General features: G+C 42.1%; 1 protein-coding gene across 1 annotated transcript in view; it reads left to right on the top strand.

Annotated features, from left to right (window-relative positions):
- The first annotated feature begins 4,963 nt into the window (after positions 1-4,963).
- Positions 4,964-23,810, top strand: part of PCDH7 (protocadherin 7) — a 268,952-nt gene continuing 250,105 nt past the window's right edge. Inside the window, exon 1 of the mRNA XM_069014872.1 lies at positions 4,964-8,125. Within this exon, the coding sequence (XP_068870973.1) occupies positions 4,964-8,125 (3,162 nt within the window). The remainder of the gene's footprint in view (positions 8,126-23,810) is intronic.

Below are 23,810 nucleotides of genomic sequence, written 5' to 3'. Positions count from 1 at the left end.
TCTTTAACCAGAGATGGATTCCCACTGCAGATCCCAGAAGTAATTTTCCAATGAGAGCCACTGACATTCCTAAACTGTGAAAACCAAATTTGTCGTGGGCTGAAAGCGACAACTGCGGACGCGAGTTCTGCTGCCGGCTGCTGAAGCCGGGCTCAGCCAACACATGAAGATAAACCAACCATTAATTATATCTGCATATTTTAACGATGACCCCTGTCTTTCCAATCAACAACTACAACAACGACAACAAAGCCCCACTGCAGAGCATCGGGAACTTGGGGGATGCACAGAGCCGGGGAAGCTCCCAGGCTGCTTTAGGATTTCCCCACGTACAGCAGGCTGCGATTGTCAGCAAGACGGATTCCTTCCCACACGCAAGATGCCACTTCGGTGGCCTTATCAGATGTTCCCTTTAAGGACACAAGCTCCTATTTCCCCTCTGTATATCACCAGCATCTCGGGCTATTTTATTTATTACAGACGATTACATTTGTGATCCCTCTTCCCACTTGATCTCACCAGATCAGGAGGACAAATGCCGTGTCGTGTCTGAGCGCGTGTGGGCGTCTGTGTGCATCGGAGAGGGGGGGCCGCCGGGAGAGGGGGGGAGTTACACTGCGCAACAGATTTGCCCGAGAGGGACAAACCTCCCCCGCTTGAAACAGTTGGGCTTGTTCCTACCGACACCCGGGAAGCTGTGGGCGCACGGGCCGCGGGACCGGGAGTCTACGGTGCCGGGGAGGCGTAGAGAGGGTGTGGGGGTAATTCTACTCCCTCCCCGCTCGAACGAGCGGGGTGCGGGGGACACACGGCCAGCACAGCCCCGTCCTCCCCCCGGCAGCCGGGGCACGTGGACCGGGAACAGCGCGGCCATCCACCATGCAGCGCACGTCGGGCCCATTTCCCACGCCGGCCGCCTGCCCTGGGGGAGGATGGGAGGAAGGGAGGGAGGAAGGGAGAATGATAGAAAAGGGGGGGCCGTTACCTCTGCTCCGAAAGAGGAACCAATCCACTGTGAAGGACGCAGCACTCCCGAGCAGGAAAGACATTGCACATTCAGAGAGAGATTGCATGTGAAGACACTGCAAAAAAGAAAGAAAGGGAGGGGGGGACAGGGGGGCACAGACCGCGTGTGAAAGGCATAGTGTGTGTAAGAGAGGCCAGTGAGGGTAGGAAGAGAAGGGGGAGCAATTGCACATGGCAAGAGAAAGAAATCACTCATTCGCTTGAAAGAGGTTCTCGCAAAGCAGACCGTAGTAAAAACAACGGGGAAGGAGACGCAGGCAAGAGGCGAGCGTCCATGCCGTGCAACAGCCCGGAATCCGATTAAAGTTTATGGCGGGGAGGTTAAAAACGCTCTCATCCCGCCCCTTCCCTGGCGAATACATTAAGTTTCCTGGCTGCGTTTAAAAACACAAAAGGAAGGGAACCGCTGGAGCTGCGGTTCCCAATTGTATTTCCAGTGCAGGGAGCCAGTGTAACGCAGTATGCTGGTATTCCTACGTACTGGCATGTCTGGATCTTACACTGAGAGCAAAATTTCCTCCTCTCGGAGCTCCAGAACAGCGAGGGGGAATTTTGATAAATTCAAGTTGCTTGGCAAATATAATAGGGATTTGGTACTAATCCTACTTAACCCGCTGCGAAGACGCTGCGCTCCCGAACCCCCCTCCTCCGTCCGGGACTGCGGCGGTGAGCACTGAGCCTGCGCCGAGCTGGGCTTTCTCGCTGATGCTGCAGATAGAAAGCCGAGTGTCTCCAGCATCAGCGGGGGAGGGTTTTCGTGTACTGGCGAGGCAGGGAGAGCGGCCGGGGCCGGTGCCAGGGCCGGAGGAGGCGACGAAGGAGCAGCCCTGCAGCCCTCCGGAGAGGGAAGCAGTCCCTCCCTCCCCAGCGCCGACTCCATGCGGCGCGGCTCTGCCCCTCTGTGTCTCTGGACTCCTCAAGGAAAGAGGTGGCAACCTTCCCTCCCTCCTGCAATCACTCACCGCCCCAAATGACAAAGACACGCTGTGACCGTTGCTTTGAACCACCTCAATATATCCGGCCGCTTTTTGCTCAAATATATCATCGCGATGAAAGAGAGACATTTCACTACATTCGTCTGCATGCGTTTTAATTCAAAATAGCCATTTGTAACGAGGAATTCACACACAAACACATACAGAACCCGCAACAACTTGTTTTCCCACATGTGTTCACAGTGGGAGAAAGAGCAGCTGGATTCCTGCCTTCCCCTCGCTGCGCGCACGCACACACACACACACACACATGAACACACACCCACATACCCACATACCCACATACACCCTCATACACGCACACACACACAGCCGCACACCAGGTTCTGTCCCCACTGGCTGCCCCATGCTCGCCTGCCCCCGGAGTCTCCCTCTTTTCCCTCCGGGCTCCGAGCAGAGAGGACAGGTAAGGAGCCAGGCATCATCAAGGGTAGGGCAGGAGCACACAAAAGCCATAGGCTATTAAATGGCTCAAAGTCAAAAGGAGACGCGAACTAGGGACGCCAGAATAAGCAAAGTTGAACGGGAGAGCTTTACAGTTAAAGTTTATTTCCCACTTACCCAGGTAGGTGACGCTACATTTTAGCAATCATCGAAGCAGCAAGTCTCTGTTCGGAAATAAATCTGTTACTTCTTACATGTGTTTATTCTACTAACCCTCTCGCTCCCTTCCTGAGCATCTTCTTCGAGGTTTTGTTTTTGTTTTTTTCTCCTAGGATACCCACAAACATGCTGAAAAGACACATTCAAAACATGGTAATAGGAAGAACACAATCACAAAGACCGGGAGGCTGAAAAAGCACTGGGAAACAAGACGAAAGTCTGAGATCTAAGGCAGCCCCCCTGCCTCCCTGGAGTTTTATGCAGTTACAGTGACTGCAGCTATTTCACAAAAGCACCGACACAACAGGGGAAGGTGGGAATCTGCGAAACGAGTTTCCTTACCAGCTTGATTCCGCAAAATGCAGAATAGAAGAAAAGAAAGGCGAACAAACATTTGCTTTAAAAATCGTTGCTCGATTCACAGTCTATAGCGGACGTGGGGAGGGAAAGGGTAGGAGAAAATCACTACAGATCACGGGTTTAAGAAGGCAACAGACGCAACACTCGGGCGTGAAATGAGGATCGGTTTGGAGGACTGAACTGGTGTTTTGTGATGAGCAGCTATCCCACTTGCAGCACTAGCAGCAGCAGAGACAGAGGGTAAGACTGAGCTTTCTGGAGTGCAGCGCTTGACTCGTCCTCCCTCCTCCTCCCTCCCTCCCTCCCGCCCTCCCTCCCTCTCTCACTCTCGCTCTCTCTCTCTGCTCTCCCTCTTTCTCTCTCTCCCTCTCTCTTTCTGTGTGTATGTAGCGCAGGCGGCTCTGCTGCTGCAGCGTCAGGGAAGAGCTACCGAGAGGCTTCAGCAGCTCCCTCCACTTTGGGCAAACTTGCCGGTTTACCGCTTCTTCTTTTTTTTTCGTTTCTTTTTTTTTTTTTTTTTCTTCCGAGTGGGAAGCTTCTCAATTGCCATTCAACATTTTAAAGCACAAGCCGCTCTGCCGTGAAAGCGCCTGATCCACACTTCTCTGAAAGACACAGGAGGGAATGCACAATTGCAGATTTCACCCACTGTGGCGGTGCAGATCACAGGAAACAACTGACTGATACAATTTTATTTGCAAATAGAACTCTGTATTATTTTTTTTTTAATCGCGTTGTGGGTCTTTTCCCCTCCCCTTTGCCATTCTGCTTTATATGGATGTAATTCAGAATCTGTGTTAATTCACATGGGGGATCCAGTTACATCTTGTTCCGCTCCGGGTATAATTACGAGAGACCAATAATCGCCTTTGGACACATAGTTTTGTTGCTAACCTTTGAACTGAAAGGATCAAGTTCAGATCTGGTTACCTGCATTGGGACGGGAAGGAAGAGGAGAGAGAGAGAGAGAGACTGCAATCTCATTTGTGAATCGCTCTCAGTGCTGCAGATCCAGATTGCTTTAACACATGCAGTGCAAATGCAGGTAAGGCACACACACAAACTGCGGATGCAAAAACAAACTTGGGACTGTTGTGTGTCTATGTTCTTATCTCCAGACTTGCAAATTCTGGGCAAACGGCTTCTGCAGTTTCTGTATCGTTGCTTTGTGACTAATGACCTTGCGCAGAGTTGTTAAAAAAAAATCCGCTCCGGAGAAAGAGCTGAACATTTTAGGCGATCTCTGAAGATGGATTTGGGTGCTTTTCTGCCAACCAAAGGGGATATTCTGTGGACTGCACTGTAATACTCGGGGTTCTTCTATCAGCTGTGCAGCTACCGACATTATTGGGATTTTTTTTTCTTTACTTTTTTTTTTTTTTTTAAGAACTGCCCTTTGCTAAGAGGATTTGGAGTTTTCCCAAGCCCTTTGAATAAAGCGAATCACATTTTTTTTTCCCTGTGTGTGCAGAGAGGGGGAAGAATAAAGCTAATGCCTTAGTCGTAAACGGCTGAGCGAGAGGGAGAGAGAGAGAGAAAAGAGAGTGTGTGAATTGTAGTTAACTCTAGTGTCGAAGACGACGACCTGGGGGGCTTCGAATCGTACAGTGCTGCTCCTGCTTTTATTGCAAACCTTGCAAAGTGATTACAGTAAAATCAGAGAGGAGGAGGAGAAGGGGGAGGAGGAGGAAAATCCCATCCTATCTGCTGAGATGAATCTTTAAAAAGCAAAATACACTGTCCCGTGAACTGTAAGTATATCGCAACTGGAAGGCAGGGAGAGCAGCAGAGGAGCCAGCAGCAGGGATTTGACCACCAATTGCACCAGTCATGAGACAATAAGTTTCCAGAAACAGAAGGATTTTATAATTGATCACCTGGACTCTCAGCCGCTCTGTTGGCTTATCAGGGGAGTTTACTGGGGGGCAGGTGGGAGTGAGAGGAGGGCGAGGGGTTTCGGTACGAGGAAGATGAGGAAGATGCGGACCCTCCTTCGCTTTGTGCATTGCTGCTGTTGCTGCTTCTTGCTCCTCCTGCCTCCGCCGCTCTGGGTCAGCCTGGCAGCGGCTAAGCAGCTCCTGAAGTACCGGCTGGCCGAGGAGGGACCCGCCGACATCCGCATCGGCAACGTGGCTTCCGACCTGGGGATCGTGACGGGCTCCGGAGAGGTGACATTCAGCCTGGAGTCGGGCTCCGACTATCTCAAGATCGATAACATGACCGGCGAGCTGAGCACCACAGAGCGGCGCATCGACCGCGAAAAGCTGCCGCAGTGCCAGATGATCTTCGACGAGAACGAGTGCTTCTTGGACTTCGAGGTGTCGGTCATCGGCCCCTCGCAGAGCTGGGTGGACCTCTTCGAGGGCCGGGTCATCATCCTGGATATCAACGACAACACCCCCACCTTCCCTTCCCCCGTCCTCACGCTCACCGTGGAGGAGAACCGGCCCGTGGGGACCCTCTACCTGCTCCCCACCGCCACCGACAGGGACTTCGGCCGCAACGGCATCGAGCGCTACGAGCTGCTGCAGGAGCCCGGCGGGGACGGCGGCCGCCGAGGCGGCGGGGGGGGCTCGGCCGCGGCGGCCCCCGAGAGCGCCCCCTACGCCGGCGGCAGCAAGCGGCGGCAGGAGGCGGAGGCGGCCGCCCGCAGCAGCGTCTTCGAGCTGCAGGTGGCCGACACCCTGGACGGGGAGAAGCAGCCGCAGCTGATCGTCAAGGGGGCGCTGGACCGGGAGCAGCGAGACTCCTACGAGCTCAGCCTTCGCGTGCGGGACGGCGGCGACCCGGCACGGTCGTCGCAGGCGATCCTGAGGGTGTTGATCACCGACGTGAACGACAACAGCCCCCGCTTCGAGAAAAGCGTCTATGAGGCGGACCTGGCAGAGAACAGCAGCCCTGGGACCCCGATTCTGCAGCTGCGAGCCACCGACCTGGACGTGGGAGTGAATGGGCAGATCGAGTATGTCTTCGGGGCGGCCACTGAGTCCGTCAGACGCCTACTGCGGCTGGACGAGACCTCGGGCTGGCTCAGTGTCTTGCACCGCATCGACCGGGAGGAGGTGAACCAGCTTCGCTTCACTGTCATGGCCCGAGACCGAGGCCAGCCCCCGAAGACAGACAAGGCCACTGTGGTGCTGAACATCCGGGATGAGAATGACAATGTGCCCACCATTGACATCCGGAAAATTGGGCGCATACCGCTCCGGGATGGAGTGGCTAGCGTGGCCGAGGACGTGCTGGTGGACACCCCCATCGCCTTGGTGCAGGTGTCAGACCGGGACCAAGGTGAAAATGGTGTGGTTACCTGCACCGTGGTTGGCGATGTGCCCTTCCAGCTCAAGCCGGCCAGTGAGGGTGAAGGAGAGCCACAGAATAAGCGCAAATATTTCCTCCACACCTCGGCCCCTCTGGATTATGAAGCTGTCCGTGACTACAATGTGGTCATCGTGGCCGTGGACTCAGGCAGCCCCAGCTTGTCCAGCAACAACTCCTTGCTGGTGCGGGTTGGGGACACAAATGACAACCCTCCCATGTTCAGTCAGGCCGTGCTGGAGGTCTCCTTTCCAGAGAACAACTTGCCTGGTGAGAGGGTGGCCACAGTGGTTGCCACAGATGCGGACAGTGGCAAGAATGCTGAGATCACCTACTCCCTGGAGGCCTCGCCCCTCTCTTCAGAGGCACCGAGCAGCATCTTCAGCATTGACCCTGACTCCGGGGATGTGTCGGTGCAGGCAGTGCTGGACCGCGAGCAACGTGACACCTATGAATTTCAGGTGACGGCCCGGGACAAGGGGGTGCCATCCCTGCAGGGCTCCACCACAGTGGTGGTGCGAGTGTCAGACCGCAATGACAATGAGCCCCGATTCATGCAGGATGTGTTCACCTTCTATGTGAAGGAAAACCTGCAGCCCAACAGCCCTGTGGGCATGGTGACCGTGATGGACTTTGACAAGGGCCGCAACGCTGAGCTCAGCCTCTCCATCCAGCCTGGAGACCACGACCAGGCAGCTGGCATCTTCTCCATTGAGAATGACACTGGAACCATTTTCTCCACTGTCTCTTTTGACCGTGAGCAGCAGACCAGCTACACCTTTAAGGTGAAGGCAGTGGATGGGGGTGAGCCACCACGCTCTGCCACTGCCACTGTGTCCCTCTTTGTGATGGATGAGAATGACAATGCACCCACTGTCACCTTCCCCAGCAACAGCTCCTACACTGTACTGCCACCCTCCAGCAACTTGCGCACTGTGGTGGCCACAGTGGTGGCCACTGACTCTGACACTGGTCTCAATGCTGACCTCAACTACAGCATTGTTGGGGGCAACCCCTTCAAACTCTTTGAAATAGACCCAGCCAGTGGTGTGGTGTCACTGGTGGGGAAGTTGGCCCCCAAGCACTATGGCCTGCACCGCCTGGTTGTGCAGGTGAATGACAGTGGGCAGCCACCCCAGTCCACCACTGCCCTGCTCCATGTCTTTGTCAATGAGAGCCTGTCCAACGCCACTGTGGTGGAGAGCCAGGTGGCCCGCAGCCTTCACACCCCACTGGCCCAGGACATTGCTGGTGATCCCAGCTATGAGCTGAGCAAGCAGCGGCTTAGCATAGTCATTGGCGTTGTGGCTGGCATCATGACGGTCATCCTCCTTATCCTGGTGGTGGTCATGGCCCGCTACTGCCGATCCAAGGGCAAGCACGGCTACGAGGCCGGCAAGAAGGACCATGAGGATTTCTTCACCCCCCAGCAGCACGACAAGGCCAAGAAGCCCAAGAAGGACAAGAAAGGCAAGAAGGGCAAACAGCCCCTCTACAGCAGCATCGTTACCGTTGAAGCTTCCAAGCCCAATGGGCAGCGCTACGACAGTGTCAATGAGAAGCTCTCGGACAGCCCCGGCATGGGCCGATATCGCTCGGTCAATGGTGGCCCAGGCAGTCCTGACCTGGCCAGGCACTACAAGTCGAGCTCACCGCTGCCCACCGTCCAGCTGCACCCGCAGTCCCCCACCGCTGGCAAAAAGCACCAGGCCGTGCAGGACCTGCCCCCAGCCAACACCTTCGTGGGCGCTGGTGACAACATCTCCATCGGCTCGGACCATTGCTCCGAGTACAGCTGCCAGGCCAGCAGCAAGTACAGCAAGCAGGTAAGAGCGCTGCACGCCGCGCACCCCGCGGGCCCCAGCACGCACGCACACGCACACAGAGTGGGTGAGGAAGCGGGATGCCCGTTCCCCCCGCCTCCCACACCGGCACAGGCACACACCCCGTCAGGTTCAGTGACCCGTTCAGTTTGGTATCCCCGCCCCCCTCCCTCCAGGCAGTCAGGTGCACAGACCAACACGCAGCATGCAGGAAGGACAGTCAGAGATCTTTATTGTTATTACTATAATTTTTGTCATTCCCTCCGCTTATCAGATCCGGTAGCCGACCAGCCCGTCCATGCGACCGGACGGCGTTGCCCCGCTGCAGGCACAGCGGCAGCCGGCCGCGCAGGCCGGGTTCTCTGTCGCCAGTCCTGACAGCGAACTGTAAGGCAGCCTGAGATGCCTTTATCAGCCGCGCGCCCGCAGGCCAAACCCGCGGTTTTGGGGGGGGTCGAGGGGAGATTAGGGCCCCCACCGGGCGGAGCCGCCCTCCCCCGCCCGTCCCCCGGCCCCGCCTCCATCAGCCGGTCCCGGCGCTTCCCCCGCCGTGATGCTTTCCCAGCCTTAGGGACGTGTCAGCTCCGCTTGGAGAGGAAAGTTTCCAGTTTCTCTTCGGCAGCCAGGTGTTTCGGGGAAAGGGGGTTGCAGCCTGCCTGACGCTTCCTAAAGCTGTGGGTGAGAGTGTATTTGCAGCCGCCGCGCTAAAGCGTTAATGGCTGTAATTACCGGGTCTTTCATTAGGACCAAAATGCTTAAATAATCTACACAGCCTATCTGCCCTCTAATTTACACCACAGAGATTGCACTCATTGCAGCAGTTTCTCTGAATACACATAAGCGTTAGTGAGTTTAGAATCGCACCCCAGTAGGCTTTCATTGCTTTTTTTTTTTTTTTTTTTTTTTCCCTCTTGCCTATCACATGAAATTTCATTCAAGCTGAGAGGCCCTAATTTGCTCGCCCAGCTGCCGCATAGCTCTGTTTGTAGTGTGACTGCCGTGAGACTTCTCGGAGCGAAATGTACCTTCAGGGCTGCCACGAGTGACTGGCTCTGGTCTCGGCTGTGTTGGCGGGGCTCGGTTCAGTGAAGCTCCTATAGCCTACAACTGGTGATGGTAGGGACATCTTTATAGTCCTTGAAATAAAATAGGGACAGCACAGAGGGGAATCAAGTTTCTAAGTGAAGGCTTCCGTTTATTTTATAAGACACATATGTAGCCTGAACAGAGGTCGCTCTTTTATAGGGGAGTACTTTTTGGGTGATAGTACGTATAATTTCCTGAATGTTTCCTCAGCTACAATGCATGTTACGCAAGAAGCCAGAGACAAATGAATGCTGATTCATGTAAATACGCATCCAAGTCTGGAAAAGGGAAATTCTGACTACTTTGGCAAAAGTGCTTTATTTTCAATTTATTAACATGTAAATATGGTACATGATGACATTTTTTTATACTTTAAAATGTCTGCTACCTTACTAAAGTTGGAGTTTTACAAGTGTTGCCGGTATTTACATTCTGCTCAGAAATACTTAAAATATAGTAGAAGAAAACTAATTGTATGAGCTGCCCCCCTCCCCCATTCTTTCAGGTTACCAAAACAGTGTGATTGTACTATCTGCCAGTGCTTTTGTGTATGTGGTTTTGCAGGTGATACAGACTTATAGAATGACACAGTAGTTTCTGGGTGATGCATTTAATTAATGTTCCCCTAGAGAGGACATCACAATTTCAGTTTGAGAATAGTCTGTATAAAACACAAAGTTCGTTAGCTTTCATCTCCTAAGGCTTATTAAACACAGAGTAGATTTTGCCATTTTAGCAAACACTGGAATAAAAGTAGTGGTGGAATATATGATAATCAGATACCACTTCTTTCTTGATGCTGCAATTCATCTAAACATATGGATTATAATCTGTTAAAGTGTAATTTAATTTCAGTGTCAAAGAATGATTTGCATACTAAGTGTAGGAATGGTAAAGGAATACACATTACAAATTGCTGTTTTGCTTCATAAAAAACTCCAACTCATAATACAGGAATATATTTTGAATTACTTAACATTTTCCAAGCATTTGTTTTGATATAAAATATATGAGAAAACTTGCTAGAAGAAAATGGTTTTATTGCACTTTTACAAAGAAGTGCACCCTGAATTGTTCCATTACTTATGTAGTTTGCTGCAAACCAGTTTCTCGCTCTTGATAGTTCTCTTGGGTTAACTATTTAGCCTGTTATGAAAGTTTACTTATCCAAGTAGTTTATAGCCAGTATTCTAAGATCTTATCTACTTTTTTTAAATATGTAGAAAGTATTTGCATACTTATAAAGCATGCATAGAAGTTGGAAATTGTCCAAGAAAACAGTAAAGGTATTGTTAAATAACAGACTTTATGGGAGAAACTATCAGTCACAAACCCTCTGTTACCACTTTCCTGTGGATACTTGCCAGCTTGTTGCTGAGTGACATTTGTATAGTTTTGCTAATTTTGCATAGTAGTAGGGACATTAAGACTTACTTGGATAAATAATGTGTACACTTTTCACGTCTCAAACATTGACAGTGAAGTATTTCTCAGTTTAGCAGGCAAAACACCTGAGGATTTTTAACACCCAAACCATGTGGAGCTCTTGTTCAGCACAATTATTTAGAGAGAAATGTGAAGCAGATGCAGATAAAGGGTTCTGATGAGGTGTATATCAGATTGTTTCATAGCTCTGCTGTACATGTGGAATAGAACCAGTAGCATAATGGTGTGACTGTGGTCGGGAGACTACTTGAAATCTCTAAGACTGCCTTTATTTACTCATTGTCAGTTCCCTTTGCTCTAAGGAGACATTAGACAGTGTATAAAATTTTAGAACAAATAAGTGGACACAGCAGAACATACCTGCTCTAAGTTACTGGAGATGAGAGTGATGCTAATTTCCCATTAGTGTAATTAGAATTGGTTACTGATACTTTCTTATATCTACAATACAGCAGTCAGGAAACAGTCTCTCCTTACATGACTGACTGGTGTATCCCAGGGAACACAAGTTGTTTTCATTCCAATTATTTGATACTTCCTCTTTAAGGTGATGAATTGCATTCTTATATGAGTTTCAAAATACATCATGTTTGATACAGTACTGTATAAGAGAACTTCGTTGGAGAAAACTGCAAACAATTTGTAACTCTCCTTCTTCTGACATCATGGCTTTTATAAAAAGTTTAAAGCAAAATTCTGTATTCAGTAGACTTCTGACATTTCACAGTCACTCTTTTTTTTAGGAGATCTTTAATAAGTTTAACTCTTATTCTTGTCTTATTTAGCATGGTATTACTCTGAAATAACTTTTAGCCTCTCACATCAATTCTCTCCTTTTCAGTAAAGCACTACAAGTGTTTAGAACACTTAGTATTCCACAGGACTTAATCACTTGCTATAGTTAAAGCTATACAGAAGTGTTTTACTGAATGGCGATTAGTTTAAGCAAGTTTTTCTGGATCACAGATTTAAAATTTGAACCCTCCAGCTGCTGCACGTTGCCTGTGAGGAGCCTGGATATTACTAACTTCCAGCAAAGACAGCCAAAGATAATGAAAGCTCAGTGCCTAAGGGGAATCGCTTAGCAGCTTGGAGAGTTAACATACTTAATCATAAAACTCATAATGAATTTTAATTGTAAATAATTGTTTATTTTATAATTTAGTTACAGATATATTTTTATAACATATGCTTCTCCACCTCTTTGTCTCATGGTGCAAAATAGTGGCATATATAAGCAGCTTTATTTCACTGAAACTTTTAAGCACGAATCAGCATGCTATCAACCACTCTTTGAAGAACAAGCCTTTTAAACACTCTTTATATGTTTGTATTTCTTGGCTGTCACCTTATCTTGGTTTCTTTTTTACTTGCTCTACTAATCAATGATTGATGGCTCTTTAAAACACTTCAGTTATGATGCTGAGGGGTTTTTTGCTTGTTATTTTTTAAGAGGTATTGGTCATTCTCAGTAGGACTAGCAGAACTAGTTCAGGAATTTCTGAGCAGAATTATTTCTGTAATTCAGGTGTTGGCTTCTTAACCAATTCTATAATTCTTTATGAAAAATCCCAATGCCTTTTCTCATTGAAAATGTACTGTTTCATGAAGAAAAATGTTTATCAAACCAGTGTTGACACTCTAATCAAAATTATATGCATTTTCTGTAAAGTCGTATATCCTTGAAAGTGAAATACATAGAAATTAATTTCCGAAAAAAAAATCTTTGGTAGCCAGTTAATTTATTTCATAAAATTTCAAACATTAATCAGTCTGCTGCAATATTGCAGAAGCATTTTGACTAGTTGGCTATCATGTATGGGAATTGGATCTATAAGCTAAATGGGTCAATTTCCTCATAAACATGCACATATACCCAGCCGCCTTGATAGGACCCCAAATTCATCCATTAAGGGGGCAATCAGTTTAACCATGCAGGAAAGCATCATCTTTCCTCTTATTTATGTACAGACAGACACATACATAGAGAGGCTTATCTCAAAGGCTACTTTTTATATTCCCAAACACCTCTAAAGAATAAAGTTTTTCACAACTTAAAAGTAAGCAAATATCCTACAGTTTAACAATCATAAAAATAACAATGTTATGATGGTACTAAACTGCCACGTCAAAAAAAATGGGAACATTATTAAGTATAAACATTTATATTGGTGACTTCTTTCACACACAACTTTCATACTGTTTAGCGAAAAGTGTACAGAAGTATTTTCAATTTTCTGTTCTCATTTTGCATTATGTTAAATATTTTACAATTAGTTTTTAAAAGTGACCCACATTTGACCTTCAGTAGCAAATTATGATGAGAGAGGGGCTAATTAAACATGAAATGGATGTATCATTGATGCTTTAATTATCTTTATTTAACACAAAGTGTTCCACTGATAAGTGCAGCTTTTATTTTTTCCTCTCCAGTAAAATCATCTTGTACAGTGAGCAAATGACTAAGTTACCACTGAATCATTCTGCACTCCCAGGAGATGTACAGAGCCAAAAGGGACAGGATCTGAGTAAAGGAGGATACATGCTCTGAATAAGTAAAGAACAGTACTATTATAGGCAAGGGGTAGCAAGAAACATCTTTAAAAGGATGGAATCTGATTTATCAACTCAGACAGCTCTCTGGCGTTGTACATAGTGCACTTGAGTTATAACCATGGTTAACAGTTTGACTATTGCTGTCAGTCTTTTTGCTTCTGAGTATGTTTCTTCCTCTTCCTCTCTATCTCTTTTTCTTTTTTAAAAAATTTGTGTTTAGTTGCATAGTTTTTTAGTATTTGGGATAGTTGCTAGTTTGACCATCAGTACAGCTTTGTTTCAGAGAAATATCTGCAGCTTCAGACTCATTTTCCTGTAAGTATTTTCTTTCAAAACTTTTGTAAGGTTTATATACTTAATAATATGCTGGGCTGCTTTGAGATATAAAACTAATCAATTTGGTTTTGCATTAAAATATAAAAGAAAATCAACAAACTTCAAAAGTTGTTAGCATTATAAGTCAACTAAATCCTTGACAAGCACTGTGAACTCTCCACTATAATTGCAAAACATCTTAGTACTTAATTACTAATCTTAACAAGGTTAACATAATTTTGACAATATATATAAGAAATACTGATAGAGGAATAAGAGCAATTCAGTACAGTATTTAGCAGACAGATTTTCTAAGCAAGTCAGCTTCCAAAAGATATTTAGAAACTGTTAAAGCTGCAAAATATTTTCCTTTTTTTTCCATCTTAGGCTATATTACATGTAATATGTTCCATGTAATTTATGTTCTACATTTTTCCATTAAAAAAAATTTAAATTTTTAGGTGTTTTTTTCTCAGCATATGCTGAGAAGATGGTATTTTTGTATTTTTGTTCCCTGATTTTTCTTTTCTAGAAGAGAAGATTTGTTTTCTCTTATCAGATTTTGGACTTTTCTAGCATATACTATACATTCATTTTCATCAGTAATTGAAATGAAAAAAATAGACCAACAGTTACCCTCAAGCATCAAAAAACCCTTTTTAATTATTGTTATTTTTTGTGTATAAATTTGCATTATTTTAATTTTTAATTAAGTTTGTAAAAGAAAATTCTGACATTCATAAATGTATATTTCAAGCTAAGACTGACTTACTGTCTTCCATACACTTGAGGAAACAAATTTCCCAAGGTCACTTTTTTGTTGTTGTTGTGGATGACAAAATATCCCGCTAATGCTGGAGTAACTAAGATTAGTGGAGCATTTAAAACGGGTGACAAGAATAAAAATAGAATAAGACCAGAATAATCCATAGGAGATTTTAAACTTTTTAATTTCTTATTTTAATGAAATTTCCTGTATAAATATTTAACTGAGAGCAGGTCATGGACATGTCAAAATCTCAAAATATGATTATACTGAAGTACCAGTTAGTCAAGTTCCTGAATTATGTCAGTGACACATACTGAAGTTGTCCAACCGTGTGGAGATGTGCTTAGCATGAATCATTTTCTCACTCTTATGTGGCCATTTTCACTGACAAGAGGTCTAAAATTAAAATTAAGGACAACTTTTGAAGGTATTAAAAAACCCAAGGGATTAGTTGTATATATAGCACGTATGAGTAATGTGGAGGAACCACCTATTATTATTTTTTGTGAAAGGAGAATATGGAAAAACTTTAGAGTAAATTTTGGGGTTTAGAAGTTTGAAGAGAAACAATGTTCTGGCACCATATAAAACTGTAAGGTAGGTAAAAGTGATGTGATTTTTTGTTGTTTATACCAGTCAAAAAATTTCCTCTCATTTAGGCAAACAGATGTTTTGCAATCATTAGTTTGTAAAATGTTGCAGCATAGCCCCAAAAGTTCAGTTTTACTCAGAGTGGATCACAAACAGCACAATTATTAGAAGAATAAGAAGAAAAGAATTATCTTTGTCTTTCAAAACTTAATTTTCCTCATTAACCTATTGACAAGAGTGAGTGTAAGTTTTAAAGGCAAAAATTTTCCTGTCGGATGAAATTTTGCTACAGATTTAATGTTCTAATGTCTGAGTTTGTAATTGAATGAAAGGAATGTGTGCTTGCAAGTAGCATTCTTGCAGTTTTAGGAAGCAACAAAATTAGTATTTATCAAAGTTTTTGATATAAGGTCTTTTATTATCTACAGATAATTGTGCATTATGTAAAGTTAATTTTTTAAGGTTAGGTACAGAAGGTAGGTACTAGCTGATGCTGAAAATCACTCATAGATAGAACCAGAATACAGAAATACCATCTGCCAAAAATTCAGAGACAATATTATCTTGCAGTCATGTCTGAACAAATTCCTTTGCAGTACCACCTTGTAAGTAAAAAAATATTTGCTACCTGATTGCATAAAAATTCCTGAATTACATGGTCACATGATGATTATGAAGAATCTGCCATAACCTCCATGAAAATTAGATTCTTGACTAGGCCAGGGAATGTATTCTGTGTTATATGTCAATTGTACTGTCTGTTGTAACGCTTGTCAAAGAGAAATGGGAGGGGCTGTTGTAATTTATTCTGTCTATCCATGTATAAATGTCAAGGTCTTTTCAGCCCTGGAGCAGTGTAAAATATGAGAAGTAGCCCCTACTTCCGTTGGATACCGAATCTTGAGAGGCAGAATTACTTTAACACAATCTCAGAGACTTATCTTTGGGTAAAAAAAGACCCTTCATCAGGACAATGCTTTTACAGGGATACAGTTTGGGGTAGAATTATTTTTCTGAGTTCAGTGTTGTGCTGGAAAATGAAATAAAGGAAGTTATGGAGACTGTCATGGCATTCTGCTTATGATTCAGCTATCTAAGTGTGCACATCCTAATGTCAGTTTAGATACCTGAAAGTTCCTGCACTATCTGCACAGAGCTGCACACCCAGGGTGTATGATGAAAGACCTGGGTGTCTTCTGCAACACTCTTTTGTAGCTGCAGCTCAAGGCCAAACAAATAAGCAATCACTAAATCCTTTGGTTTACTTAAAGGAACAATAATTAAAATAAAATTAAGCACTCTGTGTGTAGTGTACTTTGGCAGGATTGAAAATTATTTTTCCTGTAAGAACTTCAGCACAATTTTCAAATGTGTGTGCCATACACATGCCAATTAATAGAACAGAATCTGCATGTGCAGATACCTGATCACATATAAGCAATTAGCTTAACTGAATTTCCATTCATTGTCAGACCTCTCAGGTTGATGTTTATCTCAGGTGAAACTACAGGTAATTCCACAAAAGTCAATCAAATTTAATTAGTATTAGCTGCTGTAAATTGTATGAGGTGTTGTAATATTCAGAAAATGCTTCATATTAAAATAAAAAATAGATAGAGAATGCCAAGTTATCAGTTTGGATGTTAATCCCCTGCATTTAAGTTATCAGCATGTATATAATTTGCAAAATAACAGAGTAGGTTTTCATCACATATTACATCCAAATGTAAAGTTATCTTTGTAAGAAGGTCTGGAAATGATGTGGCTTTAATGACATTTCAAAAAAGTGAGATTTTAATATTGAACATATTCTTAAGCTAATGGTACAGCAAGAATACATATGGCAAAACACCTTTGTTAGTCCCCAGATAGGTCATGGTGTTTGTTCATGCAGCTGTGTGTTGCCATTGTAGGCATATTTACAAAAAAGTCTTGGCCTGAATATTCCTATCAAGTTCATAATGCAAAACTTTGCTTCAGATGAAATCTGGCCATTTGCTTAGGAAAATCTGTTTAGTTTATTTCAAGTCCTATTTAAAACAAGAGAAAATACTTCTGTAATTTGCAGTCTTTCTAAAGGTGAAAGACAAGAATGAGAATACAGATGATACACCAACAGCAAGCTAAAGCATTAGTTCACCTGGTCCCAACATTTTCACAGTGATATTTTAAACCCCTATTTTACACCTTTGCTATTCACTACTTTTACGGTTTTGCTGGTTTTAACATACATCTGATCTTGTCATGTCACACCCTCTCTAAGTGAAGGTACATTGTCATAAAATTTGAGTAATGAAATAGTGAATCAGTTTCCTTATCTCCATCCCTGTATTCCAAATTGGTTATAATGACATAAAGTGTGCTTTGCGTGATAGTGAGAGAGGATATCCATCATTCTGCTGAATTTGAAAAGTGATATTTTCAGTGATCATGTAATTATATTCCAGTTGCAGTACAAGTTTACAGAAGGACAGTAATTGATTTACTTGAGAGAGAAATATTTGTTGAATTTTCAAGTAATGGTGTGGGTTTGTATATGGAAGGAATAATTGCACTGGAAACTAGAAATCTCTACTTAACAGGGCACTACATGCTCAGCCTCTGAACCTCAGCCCAGATCTTGGGTAAGATCTGTCACACTTTAGTGAATTTAGAAAATTCACTCCGAAGGCTCCTCTGACTATATGCTGAATGTTTTAATGCTCTTCCTGCAACTTAAGGGCCTGAATTTTACTTGTATTCAGAAAAAATCCATTAAAATAAAATTCTATTTTATTTTAATGGAATTTTTCTGAACACAAGTAAGATTCAGCTATTTCTAGAACAGGTGTTAATTCTGATGAGTAAAAGTGACAACTATGGGAGTGAAACAGAGCAGTACCTGTTTTCATAGATCTTTAAACTATGAGTGTTTTTCTGAGGAATTACAACACAAAGTCTGGGTCATGTATTTTGCTCAATTTGTTGCTATATACATATGAAAGAGAATAGTGTGACATAGCTGAACTATCTAACTGCAGTGCAGATGTGAGTCGTGCTTTATAGATTGACAGAGAATTACCACTGAGATGTGGTAGGTGTTTCACCAGCATGTGGGTTTGTGTAGTGGGTGGGTTCACGCATTAGGTTCAGACCTGGCACTGGCAGATCCTTGAGCAGACATGAAATCACTAGGGCTTGGTGCACCACAGTAATTCATTCTGTTTAAATTCTCCAGGTTCATAGGTAGAAATTATAGGTATGTTACTAAAACAATTGCTACTTGTGGTGTTCTTCTGTGTTTTTATACAAGAATTAAAAATAATTACACAAGACAGCTTTAGTTTAGAAGTAAAGGAAACTTATGCAAGTGTTTGTCAAATGGCTCTGCATTTTCCATCCTGTGTTTTGCAGAGAGCACTAGACACTTATATAATTTATCCTTTTTTGTGCAACTGGTTCTTTAAATAATTATTTTTACAATGCTGCTAGTATTCTGGATCTTTTTGTTTATTCTTTAGTGCAGATGAAAAGATAAGCAACAGTGTGAAATTCCTCTGTGCAGCATATACTAATAAGATTTTGTTTCCATTATATTGCAAAATGTTTTATCACTTATGGTCTCATATTCAAGGAGACTGGGTGATGTTTTATTCAATTGGCCCTTCAGAAGCTGCAGAATGAATTGAAAATTTATCTTCAACTTTCTAATACTGCACATTAGTGCACCTTTCTAGGAACCTTGAATACTAAATTTATGTATTTTTTCTATACTAGTTCTTAATTAAATATATGAAGGGACTGAACTCTTTAAATTATATGGTAAACTTCCTGGAGAATTAATGTTACAGAAATATGAAAGGGCTGGCTAAAACATCACTCTACCAAATGTTTCTAAAAGGCTTTATATATTTATAAGACTTCATGATCTACTATTGATGCAAATTACTAAGGATAAAAGAAAATCCATCTGTTATCAAAGAAAAAAATAAATTAAATAAGTCCAAGGATTTGAAAGACTTAGCATTAAGGACTAAGTATTCATACTTTGTGATGGGTTTATAGTAACTGACAGTAGAAAAGACTTCCTTTTAGCATTTACAATGTGGGTTATTTTTTTTTTAAACTAAAGAAAATGACTTTGCCATAAAAGCTTCTCATGTAACATACCCTGTCTCATTTCATAATTTTCTATCCTTCACTGAAATGCCTCACTTAAAATATGACCTACACCATTTCATGTTGTGTTGTGCATTACTAGTTTTGTTATTATTACCCTTACATTTAATCAAATTGTCAGTAGCTAAATAAATAGTATTTCATCAAGAGCTGTTGGTTTTCAATCAGCTAGGAAACAGATTACTGGCCTGAGAACAGATCTAAGGCTAGTGTCTCCAATCTGCAACTAATTGTGGACTGATAATAGCACTGCCCACAGGCAAATCTTACTTGCTGTCCTGATCTATGATAGATTTTCCTGTATGTTAATATTACATCAGATGGAGTAATTTTGTTGCAGTAACTATGTTTAACCTTTCCTTTTTAATTGGATATTTATATTGTTTGGAGATACCACCCTCATGTTTAATTTCTGAAAATAAATGAGTAAAAGAGAAATCTCAAGGAAAACATTATAGCCATGCTTTTCCCTTTAGCTTCTCCTCTTAAAATATTGGTTCTTTAGAAGATAAAGTACTGTTGATACTTAAAGAAGTATTTACATGTAATATTACACATTCTATGGCTTATCTCAGGGGAGTGAGGAACATGTCTTACATACTGCAGCAGAAAGTAGTGCTTCATTCTCTCGGTGTGTGTGGATCAGCTGCTGGGGGTGTGGGTGCCAGAGTTCTCTCTGGACCAGTTGCAGACCACATACTAACCGTATATAGCATATATGCAGATTACATTGTTAAGACATTATAGATATTCATATTTTTCCAGTGTGAAGTTGATGAGGGTGATTAAATACACAGCAGCCCCAGTTCTGTACCAAGATTCCATCATTTCAGGTGCTTCACAAACACAAAACATACTATAAAAGCTGCTTTTAAACAAGGCATGCATAGAGGGTAGAATAGCAAATACTGTTTGTAGTAAGCACATTATAGTGTTCTGGAAGAAAACTGTCTTCTGGGCTGTGTACATTGTTCTTGTGAAACGATTCCAACAGTTTCAAATCTTTTTTTTCACCTTGCGAGTTATGCAAACAGCTCTTCACTTTTTTCACTAAAGCAAGTGGGAATTGTTCACTGTCACAAATAATAAATAACAAGAGCACCCGATCTGCAGAGCATGGAAGTGATAAAAACACATGCTTATGAGTGCTTGCAATTTCACAGCTATTAATTTTGAACTTTTTGATTGCAATTCTGTTTTACAAGAGTGGATGCTGTTAGGGCAGCACTACACAGTGACAGTGAAGGATTATGACAACATGCATTTATCACTGTGAGCTTGATAAATTCAGTGTAAGAGATGGTCAGAAAATGTCCCTAAACCTGAAGTCATAAAATGCATCCTGCCTTTACTGAAAGTTAAAATAGTAAACATTTTTCTATTACTGCTAATGATCTTTTTTAATTAATAATTTAGTACTAATATGAGTATGCTTGAGAAGGTTTCTTTGTGCATAATGAAATACATAGCTCTTACCAACGTAAGTGAATTCCTTAACATATACACTGAGGGAATTTAGGAGTTTATGTGCAGAATGCTATTGAATATACAACATGTAATCACCCACAGAAAGGTCCTTTACACAAGGTCAGCAAATACTGTAGCAAGTTTGGCATAAATAAAAGTCAGAAGGACTCTTCAGACTTTCAAGAATGCTTTAAAACATTTTTTAAAGGCATCTAGCACTTGAAGTCTAAATTGCAAGTTTGCCTAAAAGTATACTGCTCAACTACTTCTATGTAAATCAAAATGTGGTAGAAGATGTCTTCCATTTTGAGATTACAGCATTCACAGGTTGTAGGAGTGTTTTAAATCAGAAACATTTTTCGTTTATGGGTAGAAACAGGAATTTCAGTATTAATTAGACATCATTCTGAAGTTTTATACTGTAAGAAATTAGAACACACAGAATCTGAATACTTAATCTGTAATATTTATGCTCAAGTTTCAAAGTGATAACAGAGAAAATAAATCCTAAGTTATGCAGTAAAAAGTCCTGAATAAAGGAAGCAATTGAGAACGAACACGTCTAGAAATGTTAGTACTTCATTTTAAAAATCTTTATCATTCTAGGGAATTAATCTTCAGCCTTTCTGAAATCCTCACTGAGCTGGTAATTTTTTTCACATTTTCAGAACATCATCAAAGCCATGCTAATCTGGACCAAGGGCATGTCTCAGAGTCCTTGAATGTCTGAAGAAAACATTTTGCTGTCTTTCCTATTTTTAACATAAAGATTCACTTCAAACTTTTATAAAACCTATAGAGAGGACAGTTTAATTATTTACAAGGCAGGTGTTATAGGATACAATCAACAGTTTATAGTTCATCACAAAATTAATAAGTAAGAGTTTCAAATCCAGGGGGCATATGTTCTCACTGAACGTCTGGCTCAGCAATTAGGCAATCTGGCTACTGAGTGAGGTATGTTTGTGATAGGTTGTAATGTCCATCCCATGTTTAAGGTGTTATAAGCTTGTAATCTGGAGGAGGAAAAGGAAAGATCTCATGAGAAAAGAAAATCCAGATTTTTTTCCTGTGGTGTAAATCTGTAGGTATTTGTTTTTTCTCCTAAAAGAAAGGCCTAGCATTTGAGCAAGACTTTTCTCATAGAAAGGGGGAATAGCTGAAGTTCTGTCATTTTCGTTTTTCTTTCTATAACTATAGAATTTTCTTTGTAACTAAGAAAGAAAATCTAGTTTATAAGCATTCAACACCCTAGATTCTGGCAAAGTTTTTCATTAATTAATATTTGTGTATAACTTTGCAAAGTAAAACTGATGCTCTCTACCTTCCTCATCATCAAAAGCAGTGCACTTTTAAGACAACTGGAGCAGATAGACAGGAAAGTTTCATCTTTCTATATTTTTAAGACTGCCTACTTATTTTTTCTATGCTTATATTTGGAATGATTTTGAAGGGACTTTACAGGAAACATAGACTAGATAAATATTATAAAGACATAAAGGAATCAAACAAAGAGAACCTGGGATGGAAAAATTTCTCTCAAAGTCTTTTTTTGCAGTTTTTCTTTTGTTTAAACATGAAGATTCTGATTTAAAAATTAACCTAGTGACCTTAAAATATTTACTTATATGTTGGCTTTAGAGAGCTGTTTTGAGAGCCAAATAAAATCAATCTGTAAAATTGTTTGGTGTTTTGGACAGAGAGCTTTTATTGAGGAGGCAGTAGAATACAAACACTGACATATATGAGAATTTTGCTCACGTTTAATATAGCATGGACTCCTGTACTATCTGTCCTCTAATCCCAGCTTTGTGGTCTTCAGTTATAGTCTCATGTTCCCAGTATAAGTCTGAAGATTTTTGAATTTTCATTTCAGTCTCTGTTCTTCCCACCTAACCAGTTTATGTTTTTAATACTGTAAAAGTTAGATACCCCAAGAAGAGGTCAAATGTTATGAAAATGTGGAGACTGAATATAATTTCAATTTTGTTCTTTCTGCTGGATTGCAGAAAGTGTTGTAGATCTGTAAGTATGTTACTATTCGTTTTTTGGTGTTTTTGTGTTTTTTTGGGGCTTTTTATTTTTAATAATTAACTTCTACCCTAAAACCCTAACTATTTGAAGATCTGAGCAGATATAGTGAAAGGTAAGACAGTGAAGACAATAAAGATCTTCATTTACAGATTTCTCCTGTCCCATGGAATAACAGCATGTCTATATGACTCCTTGGATACTGTTTTCCCAAGGAGGGGGTTTCTTTCTGTTATAAAAATAAAAAAACCCCAAAGGAACAGCAACAAAAAAATCAAGATTAAAAACCCAAACACCAAAAAACCCACCAAAACTAACACCAGCCCATTGTGCCCCTCCCCCCCCCCCCCCCCCGCCCCCCAATCAACCTAAACCTGCAAAAATGTTTCCCAACTCAGGCTGATTTCTGTTTCCATGAATCAATATCCCAAGTCAAATTTACAGTCAGTCTGGCAAACACCTATGGCTGACGTATGCTGTAGAGAATAAACAGAGACCATGTCAGTTTTATGACTAATCCTCTGTCTTTCATGAAACCTTTTCTTTCCAAAAGAGGCTTAAGTATTTCGAGCACAAATGAAATACTGCCCATGTTCTCTACTTTTCCATAATTCAAGAGCTAGGAAGCCTGATTTGTGAGAAGCTTATTCTGTGACTTTGTGTGTAATTGACAGTGAAGGGGGAAAATGAGGCAATGTTACGCCTTTGCCAGCTCTTTTTAAAAGAAGGAATATACTTACTCATTAATGATCCAAGCTATGAATAGATTCATGGTTTATAACACAGCCTTAGAGTGGGTTAAGAGAATTTAAGGGTTTATCACACAGTTTTAAAAGAGGCTAAGAGAATTTAAAAGAAAGCTATTCAGACTGGAGAATTCTGGGTAAACATTTACCTATCTTCTTGGCAGTTCATTTTTAAATTATGTGTTAGCATTTTACAGGCAGAAAAAGAAAAGAGAGGTACAGACAAAGTAATAGAAACACTCTGATGACCTATTATTAGAGTTTAAGCTGAATAAATATTTAGCATCTAAAGTATGGAGCAGAGGTAATAAAAATCATTGCAAACTACTATCCACAGTGCAAAGTATCCAGTAATACAACTTAGTTCATTACATTAATACATGATGTAGTACTGTATGATGGAGTATTATTACACTCTTTCTATGCCCTGGGCTTAAATTTTTTTAAATTCTTAGAGTAGTTCTTAACAGTAGATGTTTCATGATGACTGGCAGATAAATGCATTGATGTCATCATAAAATAA

Source organism: Aphelocoma coerulescens, chromosome 4, assembly GCF_041296385.1.
Source record: "Aphelocoma coerulescens isolate FSJ_1873_10779 chromosome 4, UR_Acoe_1.0, whole genome shotgun sequence".
In the NCBI taxonomy this organism is placed as follows: Eukaryota; Metazoa; Chordata; class Aves; order Passeriformes; family Corvidae; genus Aphelocoma; species Aphelocoma coerulescens.
The sequence above is the reverse complement of the archived record's forward strand: the minus strand, read 5'-3'. Positions and strand labels throughout refer to the sequence as shown.